This window comes from Epinephelus fuscoguttatus, linkage group LG11, assembly GCF_011397635.1.
Source record: "Epinephelus fuscoguttatus linkage group LG11, E.fuscoguttatus.final_Chr_v1".
Taxonomy (NCBI): Eukaryota; Metazoa; Chordata; class Actinopteri; order Perciformes; family Serranidae; genus Epinephelus; species Epinephelus fuscoguttatus.
This window is the reverse complement of record NC_064762.1, coordinates 5806333-5818818: the sequence shown is the minus strand read 5'-3', so window position 1 is coordinate 5818818 and position 12486 is coordinate 5806333. Positions and strand designations below refer to the sequence as shown.

At 40.8% G+C, this 12486-nt stretch overlaps 2 protein-coding genes across 3 annotated transcripts in view; one reads left to right on the top strand and one right to left on the bottom strand.

Annotated features, from left to right (window-relative positions):
- Positions 1–148: 148 nt before the first annotated feature.
- LOC125897069 (WD repeat and coiled coil containing) lies at positions 149–7631 on the top strand. Its single transcript, XM_049590125.1, has 4 exons — positions 149–284; positions 2207–4139; positions 4430–4550; positions 5610–7631. Exons 2-4 carry the CDS (start codon positions 2226–2228, stop codon positions 5801–5803), a joined length of 2229 nt encoding a protein of 742 aa, XP_049446082.1. The 5' UTR covers positions 149–284; positions 2207–2225; the 3' UTR covers positions 5804–7631.
- Positions 7632–8725: 1094 nt separating this feature from the next.
- mfsd2b (major facilitator superfamily domain containing 2B) overlaps positions 8726–12486 on the bottom strand; it is a 28089-nt gene continuing 24328 nt past the window's right edge. For both annotated transcript variants that reach the window (XM_049590133.1, XM_049590134.1), the window contains exons 13-15: positions 12136–12279; positions 11750–11926; positions 8726–9085 (exon numbers count right to left, since the gene is read on the bottom strand). In XM_049590133.1, coding sequence (XP_049446090.1) covers positions 9037–9085; positions 11750–11926; positions 12136–12279 — 370 coding nt within the window. In that variant the 3' untranslated portion in view covers positions 8726–9036. The remainder of the gene's footprint in view (positions 9086–11749; positions 11927–12135; positions 12280–12486) is intronic.

Genomic DNA, 12486 nt, shown 5'->3' with positions numbered 1-12486 from the left:
CTTAATCATAGTAAACATTTCACCGCTTTTAGTTCCCTTAACTGCCCTGTATTTAACAACACACAAGAAGCGCCCTCGAGTGGCCAAAACGGCTAAAACAAGACGGTTGTAAATCCACTACATATCCCATGATGCACCGCCAATGTCAGTTAGTTTTGCTTCCGGGCTAAATCGAAATGAACAGTGAAGACACATTTCAGCCGGTAAAACGCGATTTAAAGGATGGGAAACTCGCTTTCAGTGTTTTACAAGGATCCCACATGAAATGCTGATGGTTTTATAAGGTATGCGTGGAGTAAAACTACATATTTTTGTATATTTTAACGCTTATTATTAGTTAGCTTGCTAGCTACATGTAAAGGATAGCTAAACATGCAACTGTAATGGTTTCTGGTTAGCACTAGTAGCTAAGTTTATAACCTTATTTTAACCACATTTGTAGTATAACTTCTCCTTAGTTAAGCAGTTTGCTGTTACTTCCTATAAACTCTCTATACGGTTGATTTAAATAATCAAATTAATGTGCTCTATTAATAAAATTGTCAATTGTGAATAACTCACAAACTTAATTAGTCTATAAATCAAATTTAGTTGTCTTATTCTGTTGAAACTTTATATTTGATAAGAAACAAATGCTTTATTTGATCATATGAATTTATTAATTTGATGGGGACTGTGCTATTTAACATAGATAGACTATAGAAATTGCTGATTTGCAGCACTTATCTCTAGTTGGGCTTTTACAGCTTTTACATGCACAGAAAGTGTAATTAAAATATACAGCTTTCAGTATTATAAAGCCACAATACACTACGAATATATAATTAAAATAAAATATATATTATACAAAAGTAGGGCTGCAAATAAGGATTATTTTCATTGTCGATTAATCTGTCCATTATTGTTTTAATGAATCAATTAGGTGTTTGGGCTACAAAATTTCAGAAAATATTGTGCCCAAGATCATGTCCTCAAATGTCTAGCTTTGCCCACAACCAAAAGATTCTCAGTGTACTGTCACAGACGAGTAAAGAAACCAGGAAATGCTCACATTAAGAAGCTGAAATCAGACTATTTTGACTTTTTTTTTTTTTCGTTAAACATGACTCAAATTGGTTGTCAATTATCAAATTAGTTGGGGTTTAATTTAAGGCTTGGTGTGTGTGTGTGTGTGGGGGGGGGGGTCAATACAGCATAGTATCACAATATTTTGCGTGGCAATATTCATACAAGAAAGCCAAGTATGGATTCACTTATTATACATTAATGATATGACAACTACAAACTACAAACTTTGGTAGCCTACTAGAGTGATAAAATCAGTTCACTGGGTACATTTTGCTGCAATAAAAATGACTGAAATTGGATAATCAGACTGAAACCTCATTAAATAAAACAAACATTGACAAAGTTTTCCTTTGAGGACACAGTTTGCAGTTGAAAAAGGGTAATATATGTTGTTGCAATACTCAGCATATTGCAAAGCAATTAAAATTGCAATATATTGAATCATGATAATATTGTATTGTTGGCCCTCTGGTAATTCCCACCCACAGATTAATTTAATAGTTGAGAACTAATTGATTGATAATTGCAGTTTTACAGAAAACACATACCACTATATGCATAAACCAGTGCACTTTGGTAATTTACAATAAAGTTAGCTTAAAAAGGTACAGCACCAGTTTGTTTTTATGAGCACTTCATCTTTTTTGTGAAGGATTTTATATCCAGAAATTAATTTGATTTTAGTTGGTAATGTGTTGCAGAGTTGGCGGCCCTTTATGGAAAAAACCTGTTTGTCCAAAGTTAGCTCTGCAGGGTGGGGACGATAAGCAGACGACCTAATTCAGCCAACACGATTACGGCAGTTTCGCCAGATCTAAAAGAGGAAATGCTGTGATGAGACACTCCTTCTCAACACATAGTATCGTTAATGCCCTGAGGTCCTGACAGTAGCGGCGTGTTGTTAAGGTCATTCAGGCGTAAGCAGCTATAAGTGTTCGTCACCACTGCCTCAGCTCAGGCAGAGGGGATTAAGGCATGTACTTGGAAGGAGACACGAGAGAGGCTTTTGCTATTCTTAATCTGCATAGGTATAGGCATAGGTAGCAATAGCTACTCCTGTGCAGGACCCGCTCGGACAGGTCTCTGTCATCAATGTTAACTCTCTGAGTCATTTTGTTTTCTCTTCTCTTTGAACAAGCATCTTCATACCTGCCAGGATGGACCTTGGTAAGGCAAAGCTGCTTCGGACTGGTCTCAACACTCTGCACCAAGCCATCCACCCTGTGCACGGGATAGCATGGACGGACGGCAAGCAGGTCTGCCTGACATCTCTGTATTTCATCAACGGCGAGGTGAACTTTGGGGACACAAACGTTATTGGGCAGTTTGAGCACGTTTTCGGGCTCTTCTGGGGCCCACTGTGCTGCCCTGACTCCCCTGCCTTGCTGGCTGTTCAGCACAAGAAGCATGTTACCGTGTGGCAACTGCAGCTCAGCGCGCTCGAGCAGAACAAGCTGCTGTGCACTCAGACCTGTGAGATGAGTGAACCCTTCCCGTTGCTCTCACAAGGCTGTGTGTGGCATCCTAAGCTGGACATCCTGGCTGTGCTGACCAAGAGGGACACTTCTGTGCTGTTTTCTGTCAGAGTGGACAACAGGAGAATCAAAGCGGACATCAAAGGTAGCGGACTTATCCACTGTGCTTGTTGGACTAAGGATGGCACACGCCTGGTGGTGGCTATAGGGAGTTCTCTTCACTCTTACATCTGGAATGACATCCAGAAGAGTCTGGTGGCCTGCTCCTTCTGCCCCATATTTGATGTGGGAGGCTACATCTGTGCCATCGAGGCCACGGGGGAGGCTCAAGTAGCCGTGGCTACGGAGCTGCCTCTGGATAAAATCTGTGGGTTAAACGCCGGCATGGCCTTCGACATGCCGACAGAAGCGGAGTCCCTGCAAAGCCACGGCTCGCATGTGGTCATGTCAGAAGAAGACCACCTTATAGACTCGAGAAGACGATCACTTGAATCAGAGAGGTCCTACATCCCCAGCTCAGGCCCTCTGGACCTCACCCACCTCTTAGCGAGGCACCGCCGCTCTGACCCCAGCCCTCTTATTCACCTGCGTCGCAGAGACACCATGACGGGCACTGGCCAGGACTCCTCACACCTCATCCTGGTCAAGTATGAGCGCAAAGTCACTACCAGCCGTAAAGTCAGCATCCCAGGGATTTTGGTTCCAGACATTGTGGCTTTTGACCCACGTGGTTCCACAGTTGCAGTGGCTTCCAACACCTGCAGCATGGTTCTTGTGTACTGCATCACAGCCTCTGCCATGCCGAACATTCAGCAGATCTCTCTGCAGACGAACGAGAGGCCCAAAGGAGTGTGCTTCCTCAACGACAAGATGCTGCTGATGATGGTGGGCAGGCAGAAGTCCAACGACCCTGCCTTCCTTCCATCGTCTAACACAGATAAATATATCCTTCGTCTCGTAGCCAAAGAGCTGATGCTGGACGGGGAGACTCCCATCGCACCATCCCCCTCTCCTCACAACCACGAGTCTACTTCTAATTTCTGCGCAGGGATTAGGAGGCACTCGGAGCACCTATCTAAGGATGACAAGGAGCGCCCAGGGATAAAGGACTTGGTGTTACCTGGAGGGGGAGTTGTTCGTTCACCTAGCAACAGGCGCAGGCTGGTGGAGGAGGTGAGGAGCGGCGAGCCCAGCCCCGTCACCAGCTCTGTGGACTTCTCCGACAGAGCATCAGCCGTGTCCAGCGCCTCCTCCATAACGGTGGAGAATTTCGACATGGACCACGTCAACCGCATGACCAGCCTGGCGGTGGCCGGCCAGCTCAGCAGGGACTCCAGCCGGGCCAGCTCTCCTCGCCTGGAGCCTGCAGACAAGCTCCACACGGAACCCACGCTGCCCATGCCTGAAAAGCCCCCGAGCCACGCTAAGGAGCGGGCACTGGAGCAGCTGGTTCAAAACATGGAGAGGCTTTTTACACGCTTCGCAGATGTACAGCAGTGCCTGACAGAAATCAGAGATTATACCCAGAATGGCAAGAAGGCCCTGAGCGTCTACCCCAACGCCTGTGAACCCCCGTATGTCAACGTCACCTGTCAGGTACGGTTTCACTCACTTTATTTCCTCTGTGCGTTTGTGTCTGACTCTGCAGGGATAAGCTAGAGAGATGGAGATTTCCCTTTCTTTCTTTCTGCGATCTCTGTCGCAAGCAGCTTTTGCTCGAGAGGCTTAAACAGCTTAATCAGCCACTTTAGGGATAAGACAACTGAAATACCTGGAATCGTTTAATGTGGCAGAAAAATCCAACTATGGTGCGTGTAACTTACTGGGTTGCATTAAGCTTTACTTCTTTGAGTTATTCATTGCTCTGCCATTTTGTGCACATGCAGAAGCAGTTATCAGAAAATGTGTTTATTGATGAGCGGAGGCCGGTGCTGCTGTGTGACGGGAAGCTGTGTCTGCGTGCCCTCCAAGACCTCTTCAACCTGACTATTGTGGAGATGATGTACGGTATGTGCAACCTTTCCTGCCTCCATTCTTAACATGGCACTTTGAAGACTTATTTGCTCTCTGTCATCACTCCATCTAAACCTTAGGATATTTTTGTTTTTACTATGTATTAAAACCGCCTTCTTCTTGCCTGTGAGATTAACCATGTTGTGACAGAGAGTAGAGGGCGTCTGCAGGTCCTTAAAAAGTAAAAGAAAATGTCCTAAATTCAATTTTATAAATATTAGGCTGTAAAAGTTATTTAATAGTCTTAAATTTAAATTATTATTGTCAAACTGAGTCAAGCTTTTCTGCATGAATGTCCACGTCTGATGTTTACTAAACCTAATTCTGTCTTTTTACTTTACACTTGCACTTCCTTGTTGGCAAAATAGAGATTAAGTTAACTCACTGCAATGACTATATTATTGCATCAAACCTACCTCTGCACAGGGCAACATATATATTAATTACCTTCTCACTTAGCTGCAATGTTTGAGCAAGAAAAAGATGATTTGTCCAAAAGTCTGTGTTAAATTTGGTTAAAACTGATCTTGAAAAGGTTCAAAAGGCCTTAAACTGAAGTGTTTGATACCTGTAGACATGCTGTGTACAGAGTTAATCATTTAAAACCACTTAAAGGAAACTGTTTTAGGAGCTCGCCTCCCTGTGAGTATTTTCAGAAAGCCTGTGTGATGGGCTTCCCTCGTGAGGTCACCTGGAAGTCATCACATAGAAGTCTTTTATAGCTTTTATAAACCATTAATTCAGAATGCATTTTAATTGATATTTTACTGTACAGTCTAAGACAGCACATATTCACATCGGTGTTCTGTCAGCGTGCGTAAGCTATAATTGGCAGTGATTAAAAGCCTAGGTCAGATTACAAGGTTTAAAACAAAAGCAGCTTACGACTGTTTCATGAGCGTAACATTATGCAGTCGTAAACTGACACACAGCAGCAGGAAACAGCTATCACAGGCTACATGTAGCAGTGGTTTAACACTTAATTGACAATCAAACAGATCTCAGATGTTTAGAACATCACGCTCAGCCAGTAATCTTTTGTTATTTTTCCAGGTCCATTGTGGATCGTACTCGTAGCAGACGCAGACGGCTTTGTGCCTCTGACGTTCAAGCCCAAAGAGGAGCTCACGGTGCGGAACGGGAAGAGGAAAACAACCCTACGGACTCCTGGGAGTCCGGACAGCTCCGTCCCATCCAGTCCGGCCCCTGGCCAAAGCCCCAGCATGAACACTGAGTCTTCCACATAGTGCCTCTGAACACACACCTCAATTTATGGACTTGTGCAGTTGTATTCATGTTACTTTAATATATCTGGCTGGATCCAAGTATGCAAGGCCCTTGGATCTGAACTGAAGATGCAGAGTCTCAGTAATGCAAATAGATACAGTCGGTGTGTAGTCATAGTTGGGGGGGCGTCGTCAGAGAGGGGGAAACGGTCCTTTCCTAAGCCTGTAAATGCTGGGACAGACTATTACATTTACTTTAGATATGATTAATTCAACTTACCCTTCAGCCATTATTGCCACGATGTAATAGACAACCAAGTTTTTTGAATTCCATGCACATTTCAGGACAGTATAGCAGCTCTAACGCCATTAGCCTATGTTTTGACGATGTGCAATGGAGTTCTCATGCACAATTTGAAATCTCAAGAACACTAGGTCCTTGGAAGTTCACTACTTTTTAACCTGTGGATAAACAATCTAACACTGTTTGGAAAAAGAGTTTGTTCCTTTTTGTTTAACCCGTCACAGCCCTGAAATCACCATCATCAAACTCACCAGACTCCATTTAAAAAAACAGTGATTATAGCGTGTATAGAGCCAACATGTTTTCACATGTAACTGGGTGACATAAGGGTTATTTTGACCAAACTTGAGCTGGTGGTTGTGGGAACAGTGAAAAGATGAACCAAGATGGCTCCTGTGAGTTTTATTTTGTTTCTATCAACTTAAAACGAAGTGTGTTTTATGATGCTAAAATTACTGATTATTTACATGGAGTCTGGTGGGTTTGACGGTAGCAATATTAAGGCTGTTTCTAGTGAAGGAAAAAGGTTCTTACTCTTTAACAAAAAGGTCTATCTCTGTCGGGTCGCGTCGATAATCTTGTCAGACACTTGTATTAACAATATGAGCCTGTCATTGGCAAAAATAAGCACCTTTGGTGGAGGGTAAATTGGCAGTGCCAACATGACCTGAGTGTTAACATTGATTTCTGGCAGCTCAAGACTGGACCAGTTTCAAAAAATGTTGTTCCCATTAATCACTTTGTCACAGGATCATGGGAATAAATGATCCAAGTTGAAAAAATACCTTAACTCTGGATTTTTAAGTTTATTCGACATGCAGAAAGCCACTCCCCCTTGGTGTGAAAGAATGTGACGTTTGGTTGGCGCTCCCATAAATCCCGACTGTATCTACAACCAGAGTTATATTTCAGACTTATTTTTGTATTGAACAGTAGTGGGGAGATTAAAAATGCTGCCTGTTCAGATGTGATGTTTACATGTTACTGCTTTAAAGTGAACCTGAGTGAAGTTTGAGCACTGAGCCATGTTTTTCCTTTTACTTTTTTTGTTGACAAAATGCAGTGCAGTTGTGGAGGACACCAAATGTAGTGCCATTGCGCTCTACTAACGGCTTTGAGTACTTCTTTAGAGATCAGTTTAAGTTTAAGACTGCTGTTCTGGTGCAGGAACAATAGAGGCTAATGTACTGTATGTAAATGTTTCCTATTTGTTGTTACTGGAGTCCTGCAGGAATCCCTGCTTGTATGAAAGTCAGGTTTTACCCATAAAATGTCTGTACTGACACTTTTATGCTGAATATGTAATTTAACTTTGTTATACAACACTCTGGGTTAAATATATTCATATCATAAATGTTGACAAGAACACGGTTGAAACTCGTCATTTTGCATGTCTGATGTTATGAAGCGCAGTAACACAACTGCCCACCAGAGGGGACAAGACTCAACAGAAACTTCCATGTCATCACTATGCAGTGTTGCTCGGAGCTCCATTGAAGACCAAATAAGTGAAAGTGTATCTTTTGGTAGCTTTTTCCATATTAAATCATAACTACAAGCATAACTACTGTGCACTCTGTGTGTTACTAATGCCTACAATACACCAGAAGACTTTGAAAACACCCTCAGCTCACACAGGCTCATCAAAACGTGACAATAGAAGATTGGAAAATCGTTGCTTGGTCTGATGAGTCTGGATTTCTGCTGCCACATTCAGATGGTAGGGTCAGAATTTGGTGTCATGGATCCATCCTGCCTTGTATCAACGCTTCAGGCTGCTGCTGCTGCTGGTGGTGTAATGGTGTGGGGGAGATTTTCTTAGTACCAGCTGAGCATGGTTTAAACACCACAGCCTACCTGAGTATTGTTGCTGAGCGTGTCCATCCCTTTATGACCACAGTGTACCCATCTTCTGATGGCTACTTCCAGCAGGATAACGCACCATGTCACAAAGCTCACATCATCTCAAACATGACAGTGAGTTCACTGTACTCCAATGGCCTCCACAGTCACCAGATCTCAGTCCAGTAGAGCACCTTTGGGATGTGCTGGAACGGGAGATTCTCATCATGGATGTGCAGCCGACAAATCTGCAGCAACTGTGTGATGTCATCATGTCAATATGGACCAAAGTCTCTGAGGAATGTTTCCAGCACCTTGTTGAATCTGTGACACCAAGAGTTAAAAAGGGCGTCCAACAAGGTACTAGTAAGGTGTACCTAATAAAGTGGCTAATATGTGTAAGCACTGACTGGGGGATCAGATACACTCAAACACAGATTCTTGTTCTCTCCACAACTCCACCACCTCCTTATCCACAATGAGAGAGAACATGTTCTTGGTTGTGCATGTCATTGAACATCAGCTTTTGTTTGGGGCCAAAACTAAAAACTTGTTTAATATTAAACATTTCATTTTGTCAGAACATCCAAACAACAAAGTGACTGCCTTAAGATAGCTCGCAGCCTTCTTTTTTAAAGTTCTGTGACTACCTGACATCCAACCATCGAGATCAACTGAGGTAAAACTGAAACACTAGATATTTGTTTGCAGCAGTAAAATCGCTTGACAAGTCGTGTGGCATGAGGTCGGGATTGCTTCACTTCATCAAAGAACACACACACATTTATTCGGTCCGCCAACCAACCTCTACAACATTTATTCATTTCATATCATCAGCCCTCAGTATTAATATATCATAAATAAATAACAGTGTTGTAAAGCTAAACACAGCAAATAATGATATACATTCATTTATATAAATTAGGTAATCTCATTATATATTTATATATATCCAAGATAACTGTACAGTACATGTGAAAATGAAACAAAAATGTTTACATTAAAACAATTGAACTATTTATCAGTGTAATATACACTAATCAACAACTTTCCAGCGCCGATCGCTGGAATACGTGGCTTTGTGGGTTCACTTCATTCAAGATGCAGGTCACACGTTGTTCAGATCTTCCGCTGTTCTGGAGCTGATGCTTTGTTTCCTGTGGGACACATGAATGTATCACGTTAACCCTTTGAAACCTGGAGTGACTTCACTTTTCTTGTGCTGATTTCAGATGCCTTTTGCAAGTCTTTAAACCTTTGAAATTGGTGCGATTTATTTCAGAAACAAGACAGATTGATTATTTATATTTCCTCTTACTTTATGTTGTATTTATTTATTTTATTTTTAATTTCATTATTATTTATTTATTTGTTTGTTTGCTTATTTATTTATTTGTATTATCAATTTATTTTTGATTACTACTCCTTATGAGTTAGGTCCTCATTTGGTTTGGATTTTATTAAAAAAAATAAAAATATTCCAAGAAAAAAAAAAACATGGGAAAGAAGACAATGAGCAACTTGACAAGAAATGTCCCACAAATTGCCAAAAAAAAAAAAAAAAAAAAAAAAAAAAGATTTGGATAATTATTCAAAAACACAAACTAGGAAAAAGAAAAAAGCTAGAGAAAAATTATATTCATAATTATTATTATTATTACATTTTACAATTATGTTTCAGAATTATTTTAATTTTTAAGCTCTCTTTCCAGGTCATTTCATTATTTGTTTGTCTTGAACAGTTTTTAATTTTTTTAAAAAATTTATTTATTTATTTTTTCCAAATTTTTATTTTCTCTTTTTACTAATTTTTTGCTAATTATTTGGGTCATTTCTTCTTTCGCTGCTCCCATATTTTTAAAAGAAATCCAGTCAGTCAACAGCTGCAGTGTAAAGTAATTAAGTACATTTACTCAAGTACACTTGTATATGTCCATTTTTTCCTTACCTTTCCATATTTCAGAGGCAAATAATACACTTTTTACTCCATTACTTTCCTTTTAATACTCTAAATAAGATTCTACATGCAAAACACACAATAACTTTATATAAAATGTTCTTTATTTTAGATTAAACTACCCAACAATGAGTGAAGCAGTTAAAAGTAGCTCTGACTTGACCAAATATAACATATAAATACCTCTTACATGTAAATATTCAATGACAGTGATCCTATAACGTAATAATATAACTGACAAGGATCAGTCTGCATAATGAGTATTTTTACTTTTGATAGTTTAGGTAAATTTTGCTCTTAATACCTGTGTACTTAAACTGAAAGTATCATTTTAAAAACAAGACTTCTAAATTAGTCCAACAATACTACTGTAATGGAGTGTTTTTGTACTGTAGTATTGCTGCTTTTTACTTCAGTAAATGATCTGAACACTCCTTCCACCACTGATCAATAGTGTATTAAATGTTTATAGCATCATTAGTATAATGGCACAGCTGAACACGCAGGCTTTAAACAGTTTGTTTCATGGTTCAGATATTTAATGAAGAGAAGTAACAGCAGCATTTCTTACAACATAACATCCTTTATGTGGAAATCCTCATAGTGTTTTTATGTTTTTATTTGATGACAACTAATCTCTATTTTCTAGCATAGAAGAATCTGATTTGTTTCTTTATTTCACCGAAACTGTAAAGTAAGAATCTCCATAGTTGCCAGAAATGTTGGCGACAGTGTGGATCTATTGATGGAGACCACTCTCATGTTTTTTGGAAATGTCAGAAAGTAACTGTATTTTAGGAAATGTATGTAAAGAGCCTAAGCACATACTAGGATCTGAGGGTCCTAACAGCTGTTTGGTGCTTTATCTGTGTAAATTCTCTGAAGAAAATGTTAATGCTAGTGATAAATATTGGATCAAAATGTTGCTGGTCGCAACTAAGAAAGCTTTAGCAAGCTCAGAAACACCACCAACAAAGGACCAATGGCCAAGGACCAATTGATGCACATACTGAGACTACAAGGAGCACAACTAGGAGGAAAATAGGAAAAATGGACTCCATACAGGACTCAAAAAGACGACATTGGACTGGAATAATCTAATCGTTAGCTCTTTTTTGTTGTAAAAATTGGACATGGAGGAGCTAACCAGCCATGTATAGATGTCACGGATTAAAGAGGTACTCCAGCAGTTTAGGAAAGCACTTCCATTAAGCTGTTGGACTTGCTGGAGTCACACTGAAAAAAGACTGGTCAACGTTTGTGTTATTGTGTGACTTTGCTGAACCTGAACAAACCCTTTAAAACACCAAAGTCACACAAACAAAGTACCAACCGAGGCAGCCGTAGAGCTGCAGCTCCTGTTTAGGAAGCAGTGAGCATATGACTGGATAAATTAGACGTAATTATACTGCACGAGTTGTTTGAGAGTTTGTGAAAGGATGTTTGGATGAGTCCAGTCTCAGTCCGAAGTTGTCAAAATCCAGTCTTGGGCAGTGTCTTGCAGTGTCAGAACGAAAACAGGTGCGTCAGGGGGGAACGTGGCAGGACAAGGACGAAAGGAGTGGTGGATGGGTCCAACAAACACCGACTTTCACCCAAGAGAGTGGTGTTTGTGTCCCGTAAGAAGCCAAACCCTGGTCTTTTTTCCTAAACCCAATCACATGTTTTTTTTTGTTTGTTTGTTTTTTTGGATTCCTCATTCATTGTGAAGGCATTTGAGAAAAGAGAAAAAAACATTTATCTATTTCAAGGTAACACGCAGTGAGTTATTCATATACAAATGATCATTTAGAGGCAGAAGTCTCCCTATTCCCTGTTCCTTGCGGGGGGTTTTCTCAAGTGTACATTAATGATTTGTGCTCACCGTAGCTCATCCAGGCAGAGTCTGTTCCTGAGCCGCACGTCTTCGCTGATCGGATAGAGCAGTAGGATCATTAACCCTGTAACAATGAAGGCCACTGGGGCAGCACCAATCAGCAGCTTCAGGGTGTACACCACCGGAGCAGGCTGTTTGCAGGCGCCGGTGTCATACCCTGCAAATCTACACACACACACAAACATGCAGAGATCCAATTTAAACACAGGTTACAGAAAATCGACATCCAGCCTGATGGTGCAATACTGCAAACACTCAAACTCCATACATCAGGTCTGGGGTTAATGCATTTCTGGAGGGCATCATGACACGCTAAGTGCACATCCAGACTATTATAGAGTGTGTAAATTAGTGTGATAGTAATGCAGACTCACTCCAGACAGAGGGTGGACACTCCCAGAGAGATGCCTGCGGCAAACTTGGTGAAAAACACGTAGAATGAGTAGAAGATGGCTTCATGGCCTTTAGAGTATGGGTTGGCCAGTCTGAAGTCGTCCACCACATCTGGCAGCATGGACCTGCATCACACACACACACACACACACGCAGAGTTAAATTCACACCAATATTTATTTTACAAGCACATGCCCTTCATCTTACACTCAACATAGCTCTGAGACATGGTAAAATCTGAGGCTGATGTGTGTCTCAGACCTCCCCCACGCTCTAACTTTAATCATCTTACACAAGATGTTAGCAGCTGATGATGTGAGGTCTACTTATAG

What these genes read in the sequence shown, in the direction of transcription:
- LOC125897069 (XM_049590125.1), top strand. Translation starts at nt 2,226, where the DNA reads ATGGACCTTGGTAAGGCAAAGCTGCTTCGGACTGGTCTCAACACTCTG. An exon ending in ATGTCAACGTCACCTGTCAG is followed by an intron (nt 4,140 to 4,429) that starts GTACGGTTTCAC and finishes GTGCACATGCAG; the next exon opens with AAGCAGTTATCAGAAAATGT. An exon ending in TATTGTGGAGATGATGTACG is followed by an intron (nt 4,551 to 5,609) that starts GTATGTGCAACC and finishes TTATTTTTCCAG; the next exon opens with GTCCATTGTGGATCGTACTC.